This window comes from Grammomys surdaster, unplaced genomic scaffold (genome assembly GCF_004785775.1).
Source record: "Grammomys surdaster isolate TR1022 unplaced genomic scaffold, NIH_TR_1.0 677, whole genome shotgun sequence".
Classification (NCBI taxonomy): Eukaryota; Metazoa; Chordata; class Mammalia; order Rodentia; family Muridae; genus Grammomys; species Grammomys surdaster.
Window position 1 is genome coordinate 189,029 of NW_021605096.1, and position 25,313 is coordinate 214,341.

At 41.7% G+C, this 25,313-nt stretch overlaps 1 protein-coding gene across 1 annotated transcript in view; it reads right to left on the bottom strand.

Moving 5' to 3' along the window:
- Rbl1 (RB transcriptional corepressor like 1) overlaps positions 1-25,313 on the bottom strand; it is a 66,198-nt gene that overhangs the window by 5,207 nt on the left and 35,678 nt on the right. Inside the window, exons 12-18 of the mRNA XM_028782024.1 lie at positions 21,479-21,742; positions 19,607-19,818; positions 16,469-16,645; positions 14,594-14,665; positions 12,819-12,897; positions 6,937-7,085; positions 214-378 (exon numbers count right to left, since the gene is read on the bottom strand). Of these exons, the coding sequence (XP_028637857.1) occupies positions 214-378; positions 6,937-7,085; positions 12,819-12,897; positions 14,594-14,665; positions 16,469-16,645; positions 19,607-19,818; positions 21,479-21,742 (1,118 nt within the window). The remainder of the gene's footprint in view (positions 1-213; positions 379-6,936; positions 7,086-12,818; positions 12,898-14,593; positions 14,666-16,468; positions 16,646-19,606; positions 19,819-21,478; positions 21,743-25,313) is intronic.

Sequence of the window (25,313 nt, forward strand, 5' to 3'; positions counted from 1 at the left end):
TAATAACAGTGTTTCTGGTCATACAAGCATGGTACAGTTAGCAGTTTATATTTTATTAGTGGTAATTTTATAACAAAAAGATGAATGACTGCTGGCTGGTGAAGTTACTTGAAATCCAAATTTTTCATAGTTACTTGAAAATTGTAACCTGCAATCCAGCACTGAACAAGTGTATACAAGAGGTGCGCTACCTTACAAGAGTATGCACTGTACCTTAGAAGGGCTGCCATTGAACTTGTACAGCAGTGCGCTCCTGGGGGTGAGGCCTGATCCATTCTTGTGTGGAGAAACGTAAATGGAATGCTGCTGGGAAATGCGGCGTGGGGAACCCGGCTGCTGCTTAATATGTGGGAAAGGAGAGAGGGGTGGAGCATCCATCTAAAGTGACCCAGAAATCAGATTTTTTAAGACAAAAGGATAAAAAAACATATTGTTATCTTTGTAGCAATTCTTTGTTAGAAGATATTATATTTCAAGGGCTTACTTATGGCTGAAAACGCAAAAACATTATTACTCATTGTTTTTATCAACTACTGATAAGCAAGCTAAAGCTTATCTTCTTCAATCACCCGAGAAATCCTGTACCTAGTTTTGAAGATCCTGGACAAGCTGGGCACAGTGGCATGTTTGTAATCCCACACTCGGGCTCTGTCTCTCCAAAACAATGACCAGAAAATAAGCGACTGGGACAAACCACAGGCACAAATCACAGGAATCACAGGATGGTACAGGGGTTCGTACCATAGAGATGAGAATAGGGGTTGGGCTCACTCAATTCCAGGTATCTTAAAACAGCCATACCAGACCCTGTACCACCACAAAAAAACACCCACAACCAAGTCTCACTGCTGATAAAGATGAACAAAATCAAACTCTTGAGTGATGCCCAAGAAAGCGCAAGTAGGCTAAATGAAATGACATGTACAGTCCAGGACTTGAACCTGGGTTCAATAAAGAGACCACTGAAGAAAGCTCAAGCGGAAATGAGGATGAAACTGAAAAAGTCAGTGTTCCAACAAGAGAGCTCAGGGAAAGCCTGGCAAGGAGAAGACAGATTTGGGTTTCAAAAACAAAGGAAAAGAACTAGACCATGCAAGGAAAGGGTATAAAACCATTTTCAAAAACACAGGGAGGGTGCAACAGGCCTCAGACCTTAGCACAGCTGACTCCATGATGGAAGTACCATTCAGGCTGTAAAACTCAGCACACAGACAGCACCACCTGCTAAAACTAAAACAGAAACCTAATCCACCAACGTCCATATAGTTTTGCAATTCACATGGCTTTTTGGCTTCTATAGTTCTGCTTTTGGCTAAATGTGCTCATTAACTGAAGTATGTCAATCCTGGACAGGGTTGTTATGCTTAAAAGTGTTCCCTGAGAAAGGCTCAGTGCTACACTGGGATCCCAAACACCCAGTGTAGGTTGCTGGCTGGCTAATAAAAGCTTTCTATTGGCTTAAACCCATGTCTAAGCAGTTTTCTCTGGTGAATGCCCCACATTTCTGGAGGGTCCACTGAGATCCCCAGAGAGAGTCTGTTTTTGAGGCCCTTGGACTGTGGAAGAGTCCGTGCAGTGTTCAAGGAGCTCCGAGGATAACCTAAGTCCCACATCCCCAAGACTCCCTTTGATCATTCACTGCTTAAAGCTGTGGAGGAATCTGACACTTCCACCCCAAAAGGAGACAAATTAAAAAGCTGCCTGGTCTCTCACCTCTTGAGGGAAGTTTGGTTAAGAAGCCTTCTGTTTGGATATCAGAAGTCAGAACTGCTGATCCAGTGTCTGGATCCTCACTGGATCTCCCTTCTGTTCAGGTGTATAAATGTGTAGTGGCCACACCTGCTGGCTGTCTTCTCTCTCCCTCCCTCCCTCCCTCCTTCTCTCCCTCCCTCTGTTCTCTCTCTCTGTCTCTCCCTCTCCCTCTCCCTCTCTCCCCCCCCCTCAGTGTGTTTCCATGTATTTGTCAGTTCTGTTTCCCTGGATTGACCAGTGGCTATATCTGGTGTGAGAACCACTCCCACCTTGACCTCGACTTAAGATTTGCTTCCTTGTTGGGGACCAGAATCCTTTTGGCTCTGCCAGACTGTTAAAAACAAAAAACAAAAAACCAAAAACTCAAAAAGTCCTTCATCTGTCTTACGCCAGAGCACTCCCTTGTTTCTTCCCTGACTGGTCTGGGTAGGGTTAGTTCCTGTAGGGGGAGGTAGGGAGGAGCTGGGCCTCTCATAGGGGATGAGCTGACATCTAAGCACACAGGGAGGGAGAAATAGGTCCTGAGGTGTCCTCTCCCTCTGCTCCCCTGCCTGCTCTAAGCAGTCTCAGGGAAGGAGGAAAGAAGTTCCAGTCCTCCCTCCTTCGTGACTCATGTGTAACAACAGCTGGCGTGGGAGCCACTGCTGAACAAAATGGATTTCCCCTTCTGCTCAACACTGACCAAGGAGAGAGACTTCAAACAATTTTCACTGAAAAGATTTCCTTTGTCACACAGTCAGCTTAGATATCAGAAAAACAACTGTAAAACTTAGAAAAATTTGAAGGTACAAATAGATCCCAGTTGTTGAAGGTAACTCAGAACATGTTTAACAGTTAGAGAGCTGACTAGGATAAGATCTTTTGCATGAACTGAAAGCCACCATCACCTCCTATGATGAGATGCAGTTAGACTTATGGATACTCAGCAAAACTGTGGTGTCTTACCCTCTGTCAGAAGAATACTGCCTCAAACCAAAATATACAGTTAGACTATCTCGGACTGACAACAAAGACTCCCAGGATACGGGCAGGAATCAACCCCCCAGAACTGGCCCAACACCAAGCTTTTACTCTTGTTTAACTGATCAGTTCAGCTACTCCAGTCCAGATTAAACAATATCCAATGACCCTGGAAACACAAAGGGAAATTGCAGTCTATGTTACCTAGGTTAGAGACAGGTATTCCGGTGCCCTACCAGTCACTCTGTAATATATTTCTGCCTGTGAAGAAACCTGGGACCTCTGATTCTCTCGTCTCATTCTTCCGGAAAAACAGGTGTACACTGTGACCTGATAGATGCTTTCTTCAGCCTCTCACTAGCAGAGAAGTTTGTCAAAGAAAACAGATTATAAAAGGGCCGCTTAGAGAGTGCTGCAAGAGTTACAGACCTTGGGCCATAGAATATCAGCTCAGAGAGCCCAACTTTGTACATCAGAGGCTACCATCTTGGCTACTAGTTGAGGGAGGCAAAAGGAGCCTGTCTCAGAGTAGGATTGTGTCATCCTTCAGATCTCAATTTCAAAGGCTAAGTGACAGGCTCAAGCGTTTCAGGTGCAGGTGCCTTTGGATACTAGTTTGTGGAAACAGCAAGGCTTCTACACACCAGCACAGAGTGGGCACCAAGCCCAGAATCTCAACTGAGACTAAACAAAAGGCATTTGAGGCTTTAAAAACAACTCTGATTTTAGCTCCAGCCCTACAAAAGGGGTTTTAACCCAAACTTTAGAGCTTTGGAGATGTCCTATGACATAACTGTCCAAATGATTGGCTCCTGTAGCCTATCTAAGAGCTGTGATGGCTACTGCTAGTCTAATGGAGGAACAAAACAAAACAAAACAAAACAAAACTCAACAAATAAATGAATTCTGAGTCAGGATCTTATACTCACAGCGCCTCACGCCATTGAGACACTCTCCATTGAGGAACACCAGAATTCTGGAACCAATTTGGAAAGGATCCTACAAAGTGATTCTCTCTATTCCTACAGCTGTGAAGGTAGCTGGCATTACACCAGGGAGCCACCACACCTAGGTCAAGAAGATGAAAGCCATGGACACCAGTGCCAATGGACTGTCTCTGCACTACTGACGAATTAAAATTAAGGTTTAGGGTTGGAGAATTGGCTCAGAGGTTAAGAGCACTGACTGCCCTTCTAGATGTCCAAAGCTCAATTCCCAGCAACCACATGGTAGCTCACAACCATCTGTAATGGGATCCAGTGCCTTCTTCTGGTGTATCTGAAGACAGTGACAGTGTACTCAAAAACATTAAAAAATAAATAAATAAAAAATTTAAAAACTTAAGATTTCATTGGGGCCCTTCTACTCTACCTCCTCCTGAGTCTTATGTTTGATATAAATACAGGGTTACGGTCTAACCCCCACTGCCCTCAGGCCTGGATCTGGGAACTGAGGAAGACAGACAGGAGGTAATAGCTAGTGTGACTACTGACCAGCAGCCCATGTTCCACCTGTAACTTTATTGACTGATACCCACTTAAATGCCTGGTTGTACTGGAGAAAGGAAAGATGTAAGAGTTCACTTTTGAGATAGGAATATGGAGTTTACAATTCTATGCATACTGTATAGCGGGGCCTCCTAGTTGCCAGAAACAAGGGAGTTTCCATTGCAAAAACTGGGGTTGCAAAACTGACGTTTCCTGAAAAATTACTTAGAAAAGATTCTGGACTTTGGAGAAAACCTGGGAAATCAGACACTCTGCCACAGGAAGGGACTCTGGGGACAGAGTTAATCATCTATAGTCAGAAACCAGCCATCAGACATTCAGCCACCATACTACACAGGGATAGGAACTAACTAAACTGTCAGCACACTCCCACTAACAACACTCAATGTGACTGGGGAAAACCCAAATTAACATTAGAGGCCTTAGAAGGGGCTGAAACTTGCCCAATAGCCAACCAAGAACCTAGACATTTCCCTTATTCTGCTATTTTGCCTTGTGGGATAAGTCACTTGGAAACGAGAAATATCATCAAGCCCCTAAGACGACTTGGTGGACACGTACTAATGGTTTAATTAAATGGGCCTCTTCTGATGCTTTCAAACTAAATAGACAGGTTTATCAGGACATAGAGATAGCAAACATTTGTTTCTGAATTAAAACAAGTTACCTTTCTTTGCAGAAATGATCCTACAAAATTAGAGAGGCTTAGACTTACTCCTCACAACACAGAGATAAACTATGTGTGGCTCTGGGAGAAACCCCATGTTTCTTTGCTAACTGATCAGGAGTAATTAAAAAAATCTTGCCATGGTTGGGGAAAAAAACCTCAAAAATTAGACAATTGGTGCCAGTCTCTGTTCTCTAGGTCTCCCTGGCTTACTACTCAGTTCTCATTCTGATTGGATTAATGGTAGATCCCTACATCTTAAACTATATGGCCAACTGACTCCATGAGGGAAGCACCATTCAGGCTGTCTATCTAGCCTGAAAACACATAGACAGCACTGCTTGCCAAGACTAAAACAGGCTTAATCTATCAAAGTCCAAATTCTTGGAACGTCCCTAATGTATTAACCTTTTGGCTTCTGTAGTTTTGCTTCTGGCTAACTGTTCTTGTTAGCTGAAATATGTCAACTTGGGATATAGTTTTTGTGCTTAAAAGCTCTCCCTGAGAAAGGCTGAGAGCTACACTGGGGTCCCAAAGACCTTGTGTAGTTGCCAGCCTAATAATGACTTTCTATTGGCTTTTACTCACATCTGAGCAGTCTTCTGTATGTTTAAAAGGAACATACGGGAACTATGATAAACTATGAAAACAAATCTTTGAAGAGATAAATAGAAAAAAGAAGAGAATGTCAGGTTAATGGCACGAAAAGATCAGAGAACACTTCCCTAAACTAAGAAAAGACACACCCATACAAATATAAGAAGTATACAGAACCCCAACTAGACAAGACCAGAAAATAAACTCTCCAAGGCATATCATAGTTAAAACACTAAATACACAGAACAAAAAATGAAAATATTAACAACTGAAAGAGGAAAAATAAAAAGCTATATATATATAAAACCATCAGAAAAATAGCTGATTTCTCAATGGAAACTGAAAGTCAGAAGAGTCTGGAGAAATGCACTCAAACATTCTAAAAGACCATGGCCCAGATTACTGCTCCAGCAAAGGTATCTGCCAGAGTTGCCACAATACAACAACAAAAAATATGCTCACCAAAGCAACCCTAAGGAGAATACTCAGCAATACTTTGGACTAAAAAGAGGAAGAAACCTAGCCAAGAAACACTAGAAAAAAACCAAACAAAGCTGCCATGAATGAAATGCAAAGCATGAATAAGAATACAAACAGAAAACAAACAACAACAAACCAAACAACCAACAAAACAACTGCAATCAACACAGAGCTGTCAACAATAACTTAAAAGATATTAATGGACTAAACTCTTCAATCAAAAAACACAGGTTAGCTGAATGGCATAAGAAACAAAATCCAGGCCGGGCGGTGGTGGTGCACGCCTTTAATCCCAGCACTTGGGAGGCAGAGGCAGGTGGATTTCTGAGTTCGAGGCCAGCCTGGTCTACAGAGTGAGTTCCAGGACAGCCAGGGCTACACAGAGAAACCCTGTCTCGAAAAACCAAAAAAAAAAAAAAAAAAAAAAAAGAAACAAAATCCAGGTCAGGTGTGAGTGAGATGCCACATGTGCTTAATCCCAGCATTTGGGAGGCAGAAAGGTCTACATAGTGAGTTCCAGGACAGAACCGGCAGAACTACATAGTGAGACCCTATCACAAACAAACACAAACTTATGCACACATGCATACATGTACAATAAAAAAGAAACAAAATTCTATTTCTATTGTCTACTGGTTGTCCAATAAAAAATAGCCATTCCTGAAACCATACATATAAATGCAAACTTCAATGGGCTCAGCGGGTTATATTTATGTATGTATACATACGTATATACATATATATGTACACATATACACACACATAGATAGATACACACACACACACACACACACATGCACGCACACACACACACGCACCCATGTTATAATAATAAAGAAAAAGAGGTCATCAATTTGAGAGGGGGTTGTGGTGGACATGGGAGGGACTGAAAGTGGAAGGGAGAAATTATATAAATACAGTTTAATTAAAATTTAAAAAATTTTGAAGAAAGTAGCAAGACTTATAACTTACTATATGGTCCTGATTGGACAAATCATACTTCAATGCAAATGACTTCACTCTTCCTACATATATTGTATTGTAGAATTTGATAAGATCGCCTCTTTCCTCTTTCACTGGTTCACTGGAACAGTTGGGAGTTTTGGTGGCATCTTCTATGTCTGTTAAGAATAATTCAGCATTGTGATAGGTATTCTGTAATATTAAATTAATAACTTGGATTACATTCCTTTTAACACAATTAAAAAGAAACACAAATCCTTGTAAAAAAAGAATCAAGAGTTCAAGGTAGCCTGGGCTATACCATGAGACTGTTAAAGAAATAATCCAAGCAGAATGTAGAGAAATGTTGGACTGAGCCGGATGGTGGTGGCGCACGCCTTTAATCCCAGCACTTGGGAGGCAGAGACAGGTGGATTTTTGAGTTCGAGGCCAGCCTGGTCTACAGAGTGAGTTCCAGGACAGCCAGGACTACACAGAGAAACCCTGTCTCGAAAAACCAAAAAAAAAAAAAAAAAAAAAAAAGAAAGAAAGAAATGTTGGACTGAATGTGGTGCTATTCTCTCTAGTGACAGCTCACAAAACACATTTCACAAGGGCAGTTTTGGAGCTCCCTGTCACCTATGGCCTTTATTAAAGGGAACGAGCTCTGGTTAGGTCTTAAGGAACTTTAAAGTGGGCGGCAGTGAAACACCCTGATTCAGAGTCCAAGAAGGCCCACAGACACTCATCCTGGAGGCACAGATTTACAGGTTAAGAAAGGCACAAAGTGAGCCAGGTGTGGTCATGCACATGGTTGATGGTAGCACATAAGAGTTCCAGGCCAGCTGAGGCTACACAGTAAGACCCTGGCTCAAGCAACAACAACAACAACAACAACAAGATAAATTGCTTGTGTTTATCTTTTTGCAAATGCAAGGAGTGTAAGTTGTAGGGTTTGTTGTTTGTTTTTGGAAAGTTTTATTCTGTAGTAGAAGATAACCTCAAACTTGTAGCCCTCTTCCTGCCTCAGCCTCCAGAGTGCTGGGATTTAGGCCTGAGCCAGAACTGGCTAGCACATTCTAGGACTCTTGTTTCTCCTGTATAACAGGAATGCTAGTCTTCAATTGTTATCCCTTCAGCTGTTAAAAAAAGAGAACAAAGTTCACTCCAAGGTGCTGTCTTATCTGCAGGCACTACTCCAATAGACTCTTGACCTCAAGCAGAGCTGCAGTCTGCTCATTTGCCAGGAGCCATCTAGGAGAAGCTAAAACCTCAAAGGTGATCTTCCTGAGATGTTCCACCATAGACTGTCAATGTATGACTGTCATGGTTTGTATCTGCTTGGCCCACGGAGAAGTGGCACTTTTTGGAGGTGTGGCCCTGTTGGAGTAGGTGTGGTCTTGTTGGAGTAGGTGTGTCACTATAGGCGTGGACTTTAAGACCCTCATCCTAGCTGCCTGGAAGTCAGTGTTCTGCTAGCAGCCTTCAGATAAAGATGTTGAACTCTCAGCTCCTCCTCCATCATGCCTGCCTGGATGCTGCCATGTTTCTGCCTGGATGATAATAGACTGAACCTCTGAACCTGTAAGCCAGCCTCAATTAAATATTTTTATAAGAGTTGCCTTGGTCATGGTGTCTGTTCACAGCAGTAAAATTCTAAGACAATGATGGATTTGCTTCTTTAGGCAAGACCAAGGACATTAAATCTGAGGGAAAATTCCTGATATTAATATGTTCTTCCTGTTATTATTAAATATATAACAATCACTAGGTACTGACCCACCCTTTTGAGCAGATTTCTACAGACCTACAAAGATGTACTTACTACCTTGTAGTCATGCTATATAGACAAATAGATAATGATTCTATAGAATTCCTGATTTGATTCAAATAATTTTAGGAAGAAAGTTTTTAGAGATGGTCTTAGGTACTAGAAAAATGTAATAAAATTAGAATCAAGAATAGAATGTGCCTACTCCTCATAATAGTAAGTAAAGGCTGCATAATAAGAAATACAGTGAGCTCTCATAACTACACTAAAAAGAGAAATAGGTTTGGGAAAAATTTATGTTCAAGAAAAGACATTTAGGTCCAAGGATAAAGTCACAGGTGTGCACTATGATAGGGCAAGGCCATGTAAAAACTGTTGCTTTGAACTTTCAATGAGTATATTCTAATGAAGCACTGCTTTAAACTTAATATCAACATCCTTCAGTAACTCCCATTCTATGTAACATTTTATCTATGAGGTAATTTTGTAAAGAACTTTTTGTCTAAGAAGGTATAAAAGACCAGATAAAAGAAAAAAAATTGTTGGTTGAATGGTTTGGCTTAGGGAGTTCTGCTCCATCCATCCATCCATCCATCCATCCATCCATCCATCCATCCATCCAAATGTATATGTCTGTTTGTCTATATGTACATATGTAGGTATATGTATATGTATGTAAGCATGTATGAATACTTGTGGAGTTGTGACAGTCGGGCCTGGCCAGAATGTTTGAATGCATATGTGTCTGTGCATATTTGCCTGTATACAGCATTTTAATTCTTTTCCTTTTCTTCCTCTCTGGTTCACAAAGAGTTAATCAGCTTAGCCAGAGAGGGTTCTGGCTGATTCACTAGAGAAAGGAACACCAGCAGTAATAAATCCTAATTTCCTGCTGCTAAACAGTATGTGTTACTGCCAGATATTAGCGCTTATTAAGGCACAAGTAAGAAAGAGTTAAGTTCTTTGCACAGAGCAAGAAAAAGTTAAGTTTGTTTCCCTAGCAGTTATTTAAGCATAAAGAGTTATACAGAGAGTTATAATGCTTAATAAATCAGAGTTAAAGAGAAACAGAAGCCAGTGTTTTTAAATAATAAGCAAGAAAGTTTCTAGAATCTTTTAGAAGTTATCAGCAAGCATTCAGTGCAGTTAGAGAGCTAGAAGGCCGGAGACTACTAGTCTTCAAAGGAAGCTGCGTCTCACTTCAAGCCCACCCTAGGCCGGGCAGGCTCCCAGCACTCATTGTTTAAAGAAAGTCTATAAACTTCCGCTGACTTGTACAGAGTCACCTGCTTCTTCCTTTTTTTAAAAAAATTTTTTTTATTTTTTGAGACATGGTTTCTCTGTATAACATCTCTGGCTGTCCTAGAACTAGCTCTGTGGATCAGGCTTTCTTTGAACTCACAGTGATCCACCAGCCTCTACCTCCTCAATGCTGACATTAAAGGTGTGTACCACCATGCCCAGCCTATATCTTTATAGTAGTGAAGAACCTATTGCCAATTAAAAGAAATTCAACATATCAAAGATGAGTTCTTATTTTCAACAGGTTGAAGTATCCCTTTTCCTTAGGAAAACCAGAAAACTAAAATAGCTCTGGGCCATGAAAATGTCATCTCCCATAGCCAAGTGCTGGGGATTGAAGTTAGGACCTGCACATGCTAGGAAAGTGCTCTTCTGACCTCCATGGACACCTGTACACATGTGTACACACACACAGATAACACACACATTCTAAGAAATATATTTAAAACCAAATGGCCTGAAGAGATAGTCCAGTGGTTAAAAGCATGCACTGCTCTTACAGAGGAGGACCTCGGTTTAGCCCCCAGCATCCACAAGGTGTCTCACACCCTGTATAGGTCTAGGGGATCTGACACCTTCTTCTGGCCTCCAAGGGTACTGTATGCATGTGGTGCACAGACATGCAGCATCTACACATATAACAAAATTAAAAAACGGAAAACCCCAAGATTCCAGTCCTTACAAATAAAATAAGCGAGCTGAGTATTTGGCCCTGCCTATGGGAGACGCTGCTGCTTTTGTATGTGGTACCCTGCACAAGTGCAGAATTTTGCAAAACCTCCCCATCAACAAGAAGGCTTTTGCTAGAAATGGTCCCTCAATCTTGAGCTTTTCAACCGTTACAAGTGTAAGACATACATTTTTGTTTTTTCTTAACTATGCAATTTCAGGTATCTTGTTATAGTAACAGAAAATAAACTCTGAAATTTAGTAATAGCTAAAGTAGGTCAATCTCATTAAATGAATGGACTCTAATTATTTAACATTTTCTTAAGATTATAAATGTCAGTGTTACAGAAAAACATACTAGATACTTTAGCTTGGCTCTTTGGTTTGGATTTTGTGGTTAGACCCAGAGTTCTACATCCCAGGAGATATACGAACATTTGAGCAAACAACATAACAGAAGCAGTTCTATGTCTTAGGGGACTGGCTGGAACATGTGTGGGAAGTCCACATCCAGCTTCTTAAGGGACAACTCAATGCCTGCAGCTGGTTCCTCTGCACAGACTGTCATTAGTATTCAGATTGAGAAGACTCAGATTACGATCCATAAACTATGTGGTGCCACAAGCATTCAACCCAGGGCTCGGGAAGTGGAAGAACCAGAATTGCAAGATCATAGTCTGATATACAAGGATGAGATAAGCCTGGGCTAGAAATCCTGTCTCAAAAAAGGAAACAAACACACAAACAAACCAACACCAGAATAGGTGAAGTAACCAGAAGTTGCTGCAATTTCACCTTGTTTACTCTTTTATGTTATTTCCCATTGTCTCAGGAATAATATACTTAAGTAAAAATAAGTAAATGTTGTCCACATATCCTGAAGTCAGATTCTGAAAGATTATTAAATGGTGTTACAGTTTATATTTGAAACATCCCCTATAGGCTCACAACTAAAGCCTTGATTCCCAGCTGGCATTGTTTTGGGAGAAAGTGGAAATTTTAGGATAAAGTAAGAAAGTCTCTAGAGGTGGGCACTTAAAAGTTATATTCAGGGTAAGTCTCTCCCACCTCCTTCCCTGTCATCCACCGTGATGTCTGCCTCCTGATAGCCCAGAACTGATGAGGTCAGTTGACTGTGGAATGAGAACTCTGACTCCATTTAATAAAATAAATCTCATCTTTTTTTTGTTCCTTCTTTTAAATGCTTGTCTCAGGTATGTGTTGCTGCCCCCCCAAACTGAGCACACTGGGATTTTGTTGACTGAGATCTTCTAAATTTACACCCCAGTAGACCTGTCTTTGTTACTTTTACTGCTGCTATGATACAGTATCTGAAAGCACTTAAGGAGGACGGGGTTTGTTTGGTGCATGGTTTGAGGGCACAGTCCATCAGGACAGGGAAGTCAAGGCAGCAGGAGCTTGACGCAGCTGGCCACGATGCATCACAGTCAGAAAGCAGATGGATTCCTCCTGTTATGAGAAGTCTAGGACCAACCTCAGGAGACCGTGCTGCTTTTCTCTGCCGACCTCGATGAACCTCGTTATGACAATCCCTCGTAATCACGCCTGGGGGCTTACTAGGTGATTCTTGATCTTGTCAAGTTAACAATCAATCCTAACCAACCCAACACTATAGTGATACAGAGCTGTGCAATCTAAAAACTGCCTTTAGGTCTGAGAGTGTAGTGCAGTGGCAGCGTGCTTGCCTAGCCTGCTCTGGGCTGAATCTCTAGCACTACAAGGGAAAAAATGGAGGGGTTGGAGAAATGAACTGGAGAAAAGCATGTCCTGCCCTTGCCGAGGACACAGTTTGGTTCACATCAGACAGATGACAAATGCTTGTAAGTCTAGCTCAGAGGATCCCAATATCCTTGTCTGGCCTCCATAGGACCTATAGTCAGAGACTGTCTCCCTCCCTCCCTCCTCCCCCTTTCTCTCTCTCTCTCTCTCTCTCTCTCTCTCTCTCTCTCTCTCTCTCACACACACACACACACACACACACACACACACACAGAGTCACTCTCTCACACACAAATAGTAAGGCTTTAAGAACAGTGACTGTATGCGAATTCCACCTACATTATGAGTCCATATTGGCTGATGCCTACTATACTGTGTACAATGTAGTCAAAGGTGCACTATGTACGGCTTATGAGGCGGATAGACTTACCACCATCGGTCATTTCATAATCACCACTGTACACCACAACTTCTCCTGGAATGCTTTTCAAGAGAACACTCCTGTATACCTACAAGCCAAAGGGGAGGGATCACTTAGTCATAAAGAGATACAAATTAAACAAAACCAAAACAAGAACAAAACCAACTCAGTAAAGAAATATCTCTCATGTGGGGTATCACCAAACCACTTAAAATCATATTAACTCTCCTAAGTACAGATTATGGGAAATATCATAGAGAAGGAAAATTGAGGCAGAGCCTCTTACATAAAATGTATAATTTAGTTTACAAAACTGAGAAAAAATTAAGTCCTAACCAGAGACCCATGATAAATAAGTTTCACCAAATAAAAGCAAACCCCAACTTATAACTCATCACATTAGTCAGTTATCTCACTGGTCTGTAGCTAGCAATTCCCCACCTCCTTCCAGGAAACCACACTTAAAAACAAAGGTCCTTCCCTGTCCCTAAAGTCTTTCCTAAAAGAAGGCTAGAAGTCCATCCCCCTTATCTTCTAAGTTATCTTCTAAGGTGCGGCGAGGTGACTCAACAAGCAGCGGCTTGGCTCAGTTTGGAACCACGCTAACCTCAAGGTAGGGCACCTTGTTCCAGGGAACTTTCCTAAAGATGCCCAGAAAATCAGCCAGTGTTTAACAAATATCTATACTTTCAAATGTTTCTTTACTTTTCACTATTGGTGTGTTTGGGGCTTAAGAAAAGAGAGAGTAATTTGGGCTTCAGAGGTACGATTACTGATTACTGGCTGTAACTCTCACTATTTGTCTACGAACTCCAGGCTCAGAAAAGAGGACCTGGCAGAGCAACTAGACTAAATGGCCAAAGCCTTAAAGTAACTTTCTGTGCTCTTTAATTCCGATAATTAAAAGGCAAGGCAAGTAAGTATTCATTAAATATATTTCCCTTGTACCAAGACATCTACCAACAATTATTTCCATGATCAAAACAGGATTGCCACTATATCACTGAAAAGTTATCAAAGACACAAACATTATGACTTCAGGCAAAGTCATCCTGGTGATACATGCCTATCTTCCCAGCAGTAGGAGGGAAAGCGATCTGAATCAGGAAGTCAGGGTCACCCTCAGCTCTGTTAGTAAGTCTGAGTAAAACTGGGGCTGGGCTGGGCGTGAGGTGGCTGGTACATGAGACTCAGTCTCAAAACAACGAAACTAAACTGAAACTGAAACAACTCTGCAAACAGCAAGAGAAGCTATTGTCAACAATTCCTCAAATTTCACTGGCTTTAACCATTAGGGAATCAAGCAAGTTCATACAGTGAAGAAATACTTTAAGTAGCCAAGTGGTGTGGCACACCTTTAACCCCAGCACTCAGGAGGCAGAGACAGGCAGGTCTCTGTGAGTTTGAAGCCAACCTGATCTACATAGTTAGTTCCTGGCCAGCTAGGGTTACATAATGAGACCCTGTCTCAAACAAAACAAAGCAAACAATGAAATGCTAGAATACCTATCTCCTGCTGGTTTCTAGTGAAGAATGAATGGAAGTTACTCCAGAGTGTGTGAGGAGTGTAAGCAAGCACAACACGGGTGAGTCAGGAGTCAGTCTCCTACCTTCTACTTATGCTGTCCTTTAAAGAAACTATTTCTTGAGTTTACTGGCATCCTTTAAACCAGGAAATCGAAACTACAGTAAAACTATCAAGTAACTACTTTTTATATACCTTGATAGCAAAGAATTGGCACAAAAAACTATTTTTGGACAGCAGGAAAAATAATGTAACTCACGTGACTATTAGCTTGGGGCTGATTCCTATAACTTTTCATTATTTCTTGAAAAGTTCTTTCTTCTTTTGTTACCTAAGGGAAAAAAATTACATTTATCAACTGCTTTTGAAGGAATCATGGCTCTGAGCAAAAACTTCAATTATAGGTTGGTATCAAGAGCAGCCTTGCAGAAAGCCAATAACCCCAGGCCGACCTATGACTAAAAACCACATACAGTTATGATTTTTTGCTACCTTTAAAGTTCAGGCTTTGTGGCCTGTGGGGACACAGTTACCAGTTCTTGAATCAACAAGCAGTAGACCTGGTAGCATAGAGCACTACTGAAAAGAAGTGTTATGCAAACTGATGGAAGAAAACGAAGACATGCTGAGCCCCTGCAGGGTCTAGTTTATTACTTTTAAGTACTTATTTAAAAGTAAATTAACCACCTACTAAAGGACAGAAAAATATCTTGCAGTGATTCATCAAAGAACTGAGTAGTTATTATAGGATTAGGTTTTGAGTGTTTGAAGACAGTTTGTAGGGATTCTAATACTTAGAAGTCACAGTAGGAGAGAAGAGAGATTAGTGACTCAAAAAGGAATCCTTTCAGCTGTTATCTGTTAGCATAACACTGGCTTCAATTAATCCTTCCCTGATGTACTGTCCATTAGCATGGAACTCATTTTCTATAATAATGACTTAGAAGTAGAAAAGCCTAAATTCTGACATATTTCTGGAAAACCACAAATGACTAGTTAAAAACATGTATTAACACTTTATATAGAGCTTTTTAAAAATTATTCTCATTTTACACATATGAGTGCTTTGTCTGCATGAATGCCAATGTACCAAATGCATGTCTGGGGCCAAGGAGGCTAGAAGAGAATATCAGATGCCCTACTACTACAGTTACAGCGGGGTGTGAGTGGTAATGTGGGTGCTGGGAAATGAACCCAGGTCCTCTGGAAGAGCAAGCAGCTAGTGTTTTAACCAGTGAGTCATCTCTCCAGCTCCTAGAGAGAGAGAGAGAGAGATTTTAAACAGGTACTGAACAGGAAGGACACAAGGAATTTTGGAAACATACCTTTTGCCTCGAATGCTTGAAAATCAGGTCTTAAAATTATATACATTAGCTAAGATTGCTAGTTTAGCCAATATATTGTTAGGATAGAAATTATAAATGATTTTTCTAATATATGTCAAACTTTTAAAAAATAAGCAAGATGGGTTACTTTGTGACCTAAACATGGTATAGCACTTGCTAAGCATCATGGTAAATCAAAGAAAGGCAGTAGCAAGCAGAGGCGTCCTCCACCAGACTATGAATGAAGAGGGCATGTGTTGCCACTCACTGGGTAACTTTGGCCAAGTGACTTCAGTTCTGGACCTACTCATCTGAATGTAATGCTCACTTTACTAGTAAGTCTCACACTAGAGATGTTACAGGGAGAGCTGGAAATGTGCTATTCCCGTTTCTAAATTCCTTTATAACCAATGTATTCTTCTTTTAAAAAACATAAAAATGTCATGTATGGTGAGAATGATGTGTGTGTGAACTCAGGAGCACATCTGAAACAGAACAGAAGACAGTGTTCACAGTTCAGTTTTCCCTTTTTCCCTTTCACTATGGGTTCAGATCAAATTCAGGTTACCAGGCTTGTGTGGCAAGCACCTTTACCTATTTTACATGGCAACATGTAGTCTTATCAAGTGAAAGGCTGATTACTGTGAAATTCATAGGAGAGCCCAGACACTGTAGTAGCTTGAAACTCAATAATGGTAAGCAGTATCCGCCTGTAGCACAGAAGGAAAACTAAGGAGCAAGTCCAACAGTTTTGACTGATGCTTCAGTTAAGGCAATGAGGGCAGAACCTCCTCCCGTCCTATACATACTTTTGCCATGATGTAAAAGGCACACAGAAGGAGCTGATCCAAATGCCTATCTTTCATTAAATCAGGGCAGTGAACTAAAGTGAATTCAAAACATGTCCAGATCTTCCTTCGTAACTCATTTGAAACATCAAGTTTTAAACATAAATCACGTAAGCGCACACTTGCCAAATGATAGACCTAAGACAGAAGAAAACACATCATTATCAAACAAGTCGCTTCTCAAGTGTCTACGTCTTACAGTGAATATGGGCTTACAGGCTCAGGTTAAAAACAAAATGACCAAATCATCTCAATGTTCTGTTTTATAGCACTAGTTTAACTGCTGTGGTTAGAGAGTATAGATGAAAGCTACAGATAAAAAACTACCTAACAGTGTTTTTTATTTATTTATCGTTTTAAGATTTTTTAATTTACTTTATGCATGAGTACACTGTAGCTGTCTTCAGACACACCAGAAGAGGGCACCAGATCCCATTACAGATGGTTGTGAGCCACCATGTGGTTGCTGGGAATTGACTCAGAACTTCTGAAAGAGCTGTCAGTGCTCTTAACTGCTGAGCCGTCTCTCCAGCCCCTACAGTGTTTTTTAAAGTGATCATGCCTAATACTCTATAATGCCACTATGAAAAGTAAAAACAAGTAAAAACAGGATTCACCTGCATAGTAACTATTATGAATTCAAACATTTTCAATTGTTCAGAAGTTCCTGTGTGTTCTTTTTGGGTTGGAGAAAAATTGCTGGAATGTCTAATATGCCAAGTAGCAAAGTTCTGAATTTCTGAGCCTGAAAATGATTCAGGAAGCAAAACTATTTTAAAAATAACAACAACAACAAACCCAAAACCCAAAACCAAAAAACCAAGTCTCCTGAGGCTGGAAGCGGCTCTATGGTTTAGAGCATGCCTGGTGTCTGAGGAGGCTAGAAAAGAGGGTCAGGGTCCCTGGGACGGAGTTACAGACTGTGTGAGCCACTACCTGGGTACTGGGAATTGAACCAAGATCTTCTGAAGGAGCAGCCAGTGCTCTTAACTACTGAGCCATTTCTCCATGCCCCAAACAAGACATTTTAAACTAAGGTAGGGAGTGCTCGAGGACGGCATCCAACAGTCAGCTCTAGCTTCCATGCACATCCACACAGGCATATGCACATACTCGAGAGAAAAAAACTTTTGTCAAAATTAGGAATTTTTATGCATCAAAGAATATAATCACCAGAGTGAAAAGACAACTGCCGCAATGGGAGAAAATATCTGAAAATCATGAATCTGATAAGGATAACCAGAAGAAATAAAGGCCTCCCGTGACGATCACAAAAATCCAACTAAGAGTAGATAAAGGACCCGAATGGACGTTTATGCAAAGATATGTAGACTGACAATAAGCCGCACTTACTAAACATAGAGAAACTAAAATCTAAGCAGGAGTGATGGCTCAGTGGGTAAGAGCGCTAAATGCTCTTCTAGAGGATAGGAGTTCAAATTCTAGCACCACATAGAAGCTAGTAACAACCGGGGCGACAACTCCATTAACAGGAGTGTCTGACTCCTTTTCTGGCCTCTGGGGACAGTGTACAAATATTGTACACAAACAAAATACCCATATACACAGACACACAGATACACACAGACAGACACACACGCTACCCTGGTTCAATCCTCTGTAGACCAGGCCAAGAAAAAAAAAAAAGAAAGGAAAGAAAGAAGGGAAGAAGGAAAAAAGAAAGAGAGGGAGAGAGAGAGAGAGAGAAAGAGAGAGAGAGAAAGAGAGAGAGAAAGAGAGAGAGAGGCAGAGAGAGAGAGAGAGAGAGAGAGAGAGAGAGAGAGAGAGAGAGAGAGAGAGAAAGGGCTATTCCATGAGGCCTGCTGTCTCCACCACTAACAATGCAGATCTCTGTGAAAACTATAATTGGTCAGGCATCACCTTGGAGGTTGAGCACAGTGACACCACTGAGAAAGTCTAACAGCAGGAAGTCAAACAGCTTTTTCAGTACAATATATAGGAGGAACCCTTTTGTTCCTGATCCTGAGCTTGAGGCAAGGTGCCTTAGTTTCCTCTTTCTTTTAAGCTTTTACCATGTCTCATTGTACTTTGTTTCATTGCACTTTGAATAAAATTTTTGTACTCTACCCCCCAAAATCTTGGAAAGTCTCTGTTGATAAAGCAGGTGGACACTGTCACTGTGGATAGAGAATGACACTGTCACTGTTGACACAGAGAAGGAGGACACTGCAGTAAGGATGTAAAGCGGTGCAGTCACACAGAACAGAACAGCAATTGCCTAAACAAATACTGAGGGTTGTAGACACAGCAGTGCAGTCACTAGGTGCTTCTGTACTAGCATGAGCACTGGGATTCAATGCCCAGAATGCACTCACAAACACAGGGTGTGGTGGCATGCATTGTAGTTCTGTGCTGTGGAGGTAGAGACAGACAGGCGTCCCTGGGACTTGTTTGCAGGCCATCCTAGCTTACTTGGTGAATTCTCTTAAAAACAAAGTGGATGGCACAAAAAGAACGACAGGCATAGCTGTCCTCCAGCCCTACCCCAACACACTAGATACTCTGAGTTCCTATCTAACTTCTAGGAATACACTTAAACTGAAAGCAGAGACAGAGTGCCAATATTCACAGCAGCACCACTCATAATACCAAAAAGTGGTAACAACCCAAACATCTCCCAACAGACGAGTAGATAAACAAAGTGTGGTATATACACATAGAATATTATTCAGCTTTAAAATGGAAAGAATCTCCATGCATGCCATCACACAGATGAATGTGGAAGGTGTCCTCAAGAAAATAAGCTAGCCAAGAGAGACGCACACGTGTGTCATTTCACTTAAACATGGCACCTTTTCAAACTGGCAGTCGAATTCACACAGACAAAAAAGAGTGTAGTGATCGCCCGATAGGAGCAGGGACCAATGGTGGCTTCCACTTTACTGTGTAAAGAGTTTCAGAATGGGAAGATGAAAAAGTCCTGGAGGTGGACAGTGGCAAAGGGCCTAAAAATTAAACTTGCACATTTTATAATTATGTGTACTTTATTTTAAAAGAGAAATAAAAAGAGAGGCAAGCACTGCTTAGTATGCAGTGTTTGCTAAATGATCTCTGTTCAGATGCTATGGACAAACATACCTTTCTATAAAACAGGGCTAAGGACCCAGTCCTCTTCGGTTTGCTTATTCCAGTCAGATGAGCATCTTGGGCTTTAGTCAGATGGGTCTGTTTTGGAGAAGCCCCAATTAATGACTGGGCAGTCAGTGATACAGGGCTCTCGGCTGTGGACTCCTGAGTTTTAGTCATGGAAATAGGAACCAGTGTGATTTCTCCAGCATCATTGGCAATACCTGCGTGCACAAGCAAGAATGCTCAGTTGGAGATGCAAGCCGAATGTTCACAGCAAAGCTGTCAATGTATATGTATGAATAAGCACAGGGGTATCTCAGAGAAACGGGTGCAGCTATCACATGGTAACTGGAACAGTTTTGTTTTTTCTTTCTGAAACAAGATCATGTTTCCTTTTTATATTTTTATGTTTAATTTTACTTAAAAAGACAAATTTTGAGTAGCAGGGTGTGATGCCTCATGTCTCATGCCTGCTTGGGGATCTACTGCAGGAGGACTGCTGTAAATGTGAGGCCAGCTTAGGTTGTATGGTGAGTTAAAGCCTCAAGACATAGAGGCCCTGTCTTAAAAACAGACAACAGCAACAAAAAATGTTATCTTCTCTTTTTGTATGTGCCTGTGATGTTTTTATATGTCACCTAAAACTTTTACAAACATCATCTATTTATTTCACTTATGGGGAGGAGTGTGTGTGTGTGCCATGACGTGAGTATAGAGGTCAGAGGACAACGGGCAGGGCCAGTTCTCCCCTTCTACCATGTGGCTTCTGGGGACTGAACTTGGGCTGTCCAGTTTGCAGGCAAGATCGTTTAGCTGATTAGCCATTTCACTGGCCCAACTTTAATACTTTAAAAAAGCAAATTTTACTCTTTTGAGCACTTCAGATGTCTTTAATTAAAAAGAATTTCTCCCTTAATATACCAATTTATAAAGTTCAGATAACAACAAAAAAGTAAATCCTAACAAAAAGGGTTGTAAGTTTATAAAATGTGGAAATTTAAAATAGTATATGTTCAAAATAAAACAGTAGGTGGAGGACTGAACACTTGAGGGCAGTGGGACTATGATGTAGTTACTATGAAGACAGATGTCATTATACAGTGTCAATTCTGTGATGTGCACAGAATGCCCAATACCAAGAGTGACCCTGAATGTAAACTGTGGGTTGTACGTGCGAATGGGTCAGTGTGGCCTCACTGATCTAAGAACATGCGGCCTAGTGTGTACGATGCCGATGCTTTCACAGGCTGTGAGAGAAAGCAGGGAGGACGACAGGAAGTGTATGACAAGTACCTCTACCTTAAAACTCCTGTGACTTTCAAACTACCCTACAGTACAGGGTCAGTTAAAGGAAAAGAAAAGAACTTAGGTTTAAAAATGAAATACTGGGGCTGGAGAGATGGCTCAATGGCTGACAGCATTTGTTGCTAATGCAGGGGACCCAGGGTTCAGTTCCCACCACTTACACAGTGGCTCACACCACCTATACTCCAGTTCCAGGGAAACTGATGTCTTCTTCTGTCCTATATGGGCATCAGGCATGTACATGGTGCATAGACATGCACACAGGCAGAACTCTTTTTTTTTTTTTTTTTTTTTGGTTTTTCGAGACAGGGTTTCTCTGTGTAGCCCTGGCTGTCCTGGAACTCACTCTGTAGACCAGGCCGGCCTCGAACTCAGAAATCCACCTGCCTCTGCCTCCCAAGTGCAGGGATTAAAGGCATGCACCACCACCGCCCGGCTGCAGGTAGAACTCTTATATACATAAAATAAAGTCTTTTTTAAAAATACTGAGTTATATCATGTGATCCAATTTCATAGGACATTTCTTAAATTTTTATGTAACTGAACAATGTAGAGTAGAGATGAAGAAGATGTTACCATGCAAAGGAACTGTAACTTTCCGTCCCATCGTCCCTGTGACTGTGGTTGTGGCCATTGTCAGAAGAGCTTGCCCAGGGGAAATTGATAAGCTTTCAGCAGTGACACTAGAAGGAGCAATTTTCAGCTTTGTTCCTTCGGCCATAATCTTATCCATCAGTGTGTCCTTTGGTGGGTCATCTCCAAACAGTCTCCTCTTAGCGCTTCCTGCAGCAGGGGAGCTGTAGCGCTCATGGACAGAAATCGGAGACAATGGTTGCATATCTAATAAAGAGAAAAATAAAAGGTTTAAATTTAAAATGCATTCCAAAATAAAAGATCAGGTTTACTTATTCCCTTGCTAAGCACTTGAGATCTAGAAGTAAAGATGGTTTCCACACTCATGGACTGTCGAGTCTAGAGGAAGAGAGGAGAGTGTGAACGGTGTGACGGTTCATCTTTCTGCATTTCTGGAGCAGTGTCCACAGCAACAGAGCAACAGGTTAGGAACAAGGGAGAGGCTGAGCAGTAGAATGACGTGAGCATTAACTGAGGGAGGAGCTTCCATCTCTCGGTATTACCTACTAAATAAATAGCACCCAAGAAAGAAGAAACACAAGCAAAACTAAGTTTAGGGAGTCACAGTTTTGCCATCCCCCACATCCCCAGCAGTTAAAGGTAGTGGCTGTGGTTTATGAATTAGTAAATAACAGAATCATCTTTAGTAGGGTTATCAGAAAACATGAACAAAAGCGATACATACCACTGCTGACTTTGCCTTAATTTGAGAGTCTTCTCTGATCAAAACCAGAGTGAAGACTATGGATTGGTGAGATGGATCAGTCAAGTGCCCATCGTGCAAACATAAGAACCTGGGGATTTGGAGCACCGGACCCAAGGTGTGATGACACAGCTCTGTTATCCTGACAGAGTAAAGTGGGGGGGGGGCAGAGACAGGCAGACCCCAGAACTTACTAGCCAGCCTGCCTCATGAGGTAAGGCGAAGAGCAACAGTGGAGGACACATGGTGTTAACCTCTGTCACACACTGTTAGGGACTGGGCCTCTCCCAGTGTAAGTCATCTACAGTGAACACAGGTTCTCTAGACTGTTTTGATACTATATGTTCTTTTTTTTTTTTAAGATTTATTTATTTATTTTATGTATATGAGTATACCATTTCTCTCTTCAGAAACACCAGAAGAGGGCATCAGATCCCATTACAGATGGTTGTGAGCCACCATGTGGTTCCTGGGAATTGAACTCAGGACCTCTGGAAGAGCATTCAGTGCTCTTAACCACTGAGCCATCTCTCCAGCCCTATATGTTCTTTTTTAAGGAAGAAGAGATGCTTTATTCTAGAATCAAATAGATTTAATTAGAGATTTAATTTACCCAAAGTTCAGTATTTCAGTATTTCAATATGATAGCAGCTTAATCAAGTTTGTATGCTAACAAAGATAGTCATGAGACAAGAGTTTTTTCAGGACGGACAATGGTGGCACATGCCTCTAATCCCAGCACTTGGGAGGCAGAGGCAGGCGGATTTCTGAGTTCGAGGCCAGCCTGGTCTACAGAGTGAATTCCAGGACAGCCCGGCTACACAGAGAAACCCTGCCTCGAAAAAACCAAAAGTTTTTTCAGATACATCAATAAAAACAGATCTCTGTTATAGATCTCATGTGCTTTCTGATGACATTTTCTCTCTCTCTCTCTCTCTCTCTCTCTCTCTCTCTCTCTCTCCCCCCTCCCTCCCTCCCTCCCTCCCTCCCTCCCTCCCTCCCTCTCCCTCTGCCTCTCCCTCTCTCTCCCTCTATCTCTATCTCTTGTTGTGGTTGTATTTTTTTTTTTTAAAGACAGACTTTTTTCTGTATAGGCCTGGCTGTCCTGGAACTAACTCTCTCTGTAGAACAGGGTGACCATGAACTCAGAGATCCTCATGTCTCTGCCTTCTGAATGTTGGGATTAAAGGCATGTACTACCATGCTGGCTTACATGTCAGAGACAACATTTTTAACTTTCCAGTTGGTGAATGAGAGCTGTTGAAACACTCAGCTTCTCAGGGTAGTCACATGGATGCTGGGTCATACGCAGGGACGAGCAATGAATGGTTATTAAGCGCCTTTGGCTAGTTTTATGTCAATTTGACACAAACTAGAGTCATCTTGGAAGACAGAACTTCAACTGAGAAAACGCTCCCACCAGACTGGCCTGTAGGCAAGCCAACAGTAAACTTTCTTGACTGATGACTACTGTGGGCTTACCTCATTGTAGCCTATGTTGCCCGCTGCCTGGCTGTCCTGGGTACTATAAGAAAGTAGAGTGAGCAAGCCAGCCCTCCCCCCATTACCTCTAAATCAGCCCTGCCTCTAGGTTCCTGCCCTATTTAAGGTCCTGCCCTGACTTCCCTTAGTGATGGATAGTGATGTGGAATTATAACTTGAAACAAACCCTTTCTCCCTCAAATTGTTTTATCAAAGCAAAAGAAACCTAAGAGAGCCACTAATAACTTCTGTCAAATAATAATAGTAGAAATGGATTTTGTCTTCCAAAGGTCAACAAACTCTCAATAGTTCCATCATTGTTCAACAGTTCAAGTCCAATATCTCCTTTGACTCAAAGAAAAATATTAGTTGTGAGCTTCTACAAAAATTGTAATGTAAGTTACATATGTCTGGCTTTGTTTTGCTTTAGTTTTTGAGACAGGGTCTACTATGTAGTCACAGCTGGCCTGGAACTCATTATGTGGACCAGAACAGACTGACTAAACTCACAGGGGCACATCTTCCTCTTCCTCCTAAGTGCTGGAATGAAGTCACCCAGCTGCACGCCCAGCTCGTCACATATTTCTAAGAGACATTCAATTCTGCATCATTGTCCACGCGGTTTTACCACTGTCCTGAGCCAATCTCACAAGTACACAACATGCTCTGCTGCTGTTCTTTTTTGTTCTGTGCACATTAGGCAAGCATTCTGCCACTGAATGACAGTCAGTACCCAGCACACAGAATGTACTTTTAAAGTGAAGGTGAGCTGTCAGTCTACTTTTAAAGGATAGGTAATAAAAGTTACTCTGGCAGTGATGTGTAATGTGAGATGGTTGGGGAAGTAGCTGTGGCTAAATAAAAGTCTTTGAATGATTCTGGATGTTACAAAAGCAGCCCTGACTTTAGTCCTCAGTAAACAAGCAGATTCTTGTAGCTCCCAGGACTCCTACAAGAGTCTACCTGAGTGCCTTGAATCTAAGAAATTCAAGGGAGCCCTTGGAGTTGAACTGGAATGCTCAAAGCTGGTGGTTCAAGGAGAGAATTGGGTCCCAGCTATGATGTTATCTGCACATTCCCTTCCTTCCTTCCTTCCTTCCTTCCTTCCTTCCTTCCTCCCTCCCTCCCTCCCTCCCTCCCTTCCTTTTTTCCTCCCTCCTTCCCTTCCTTCCCTCCCTCCCTCCCTCCCTCCCTTTCTCTTTCTTTCTTTTTTTTTTTTTTTTAAAGATTTATTTAATGCCGGGCAGTGGTGGCGCACGCCTTTAACCCCAGCACTTGGGAGGCAGAGGCAGGCGGATTTCTGAGTTTGAGGCCAGCCTGGTCTACAGTGTGAGTTCCAGGACAGTCAGGGCTACACAGAGAAACCCTGTCTCGAAAAACCAAAAAAAAAGAAGAAGATTTATTTATTGTGTGTATGTGAATACACTGCAGCTGTCTTCAGACACACTAGAAGAGGGCATCAGATCCTATTACAGATGGTTGTGAGCCACCATGTGGTTGCTGGTAATTGAACTCAGGACCTCTGGATGAGCAGTCAGTGCTCTTAGCTGCTGAGCCATCTCTCCAGCCTCCGAAATACCTTTTCTTATGAGA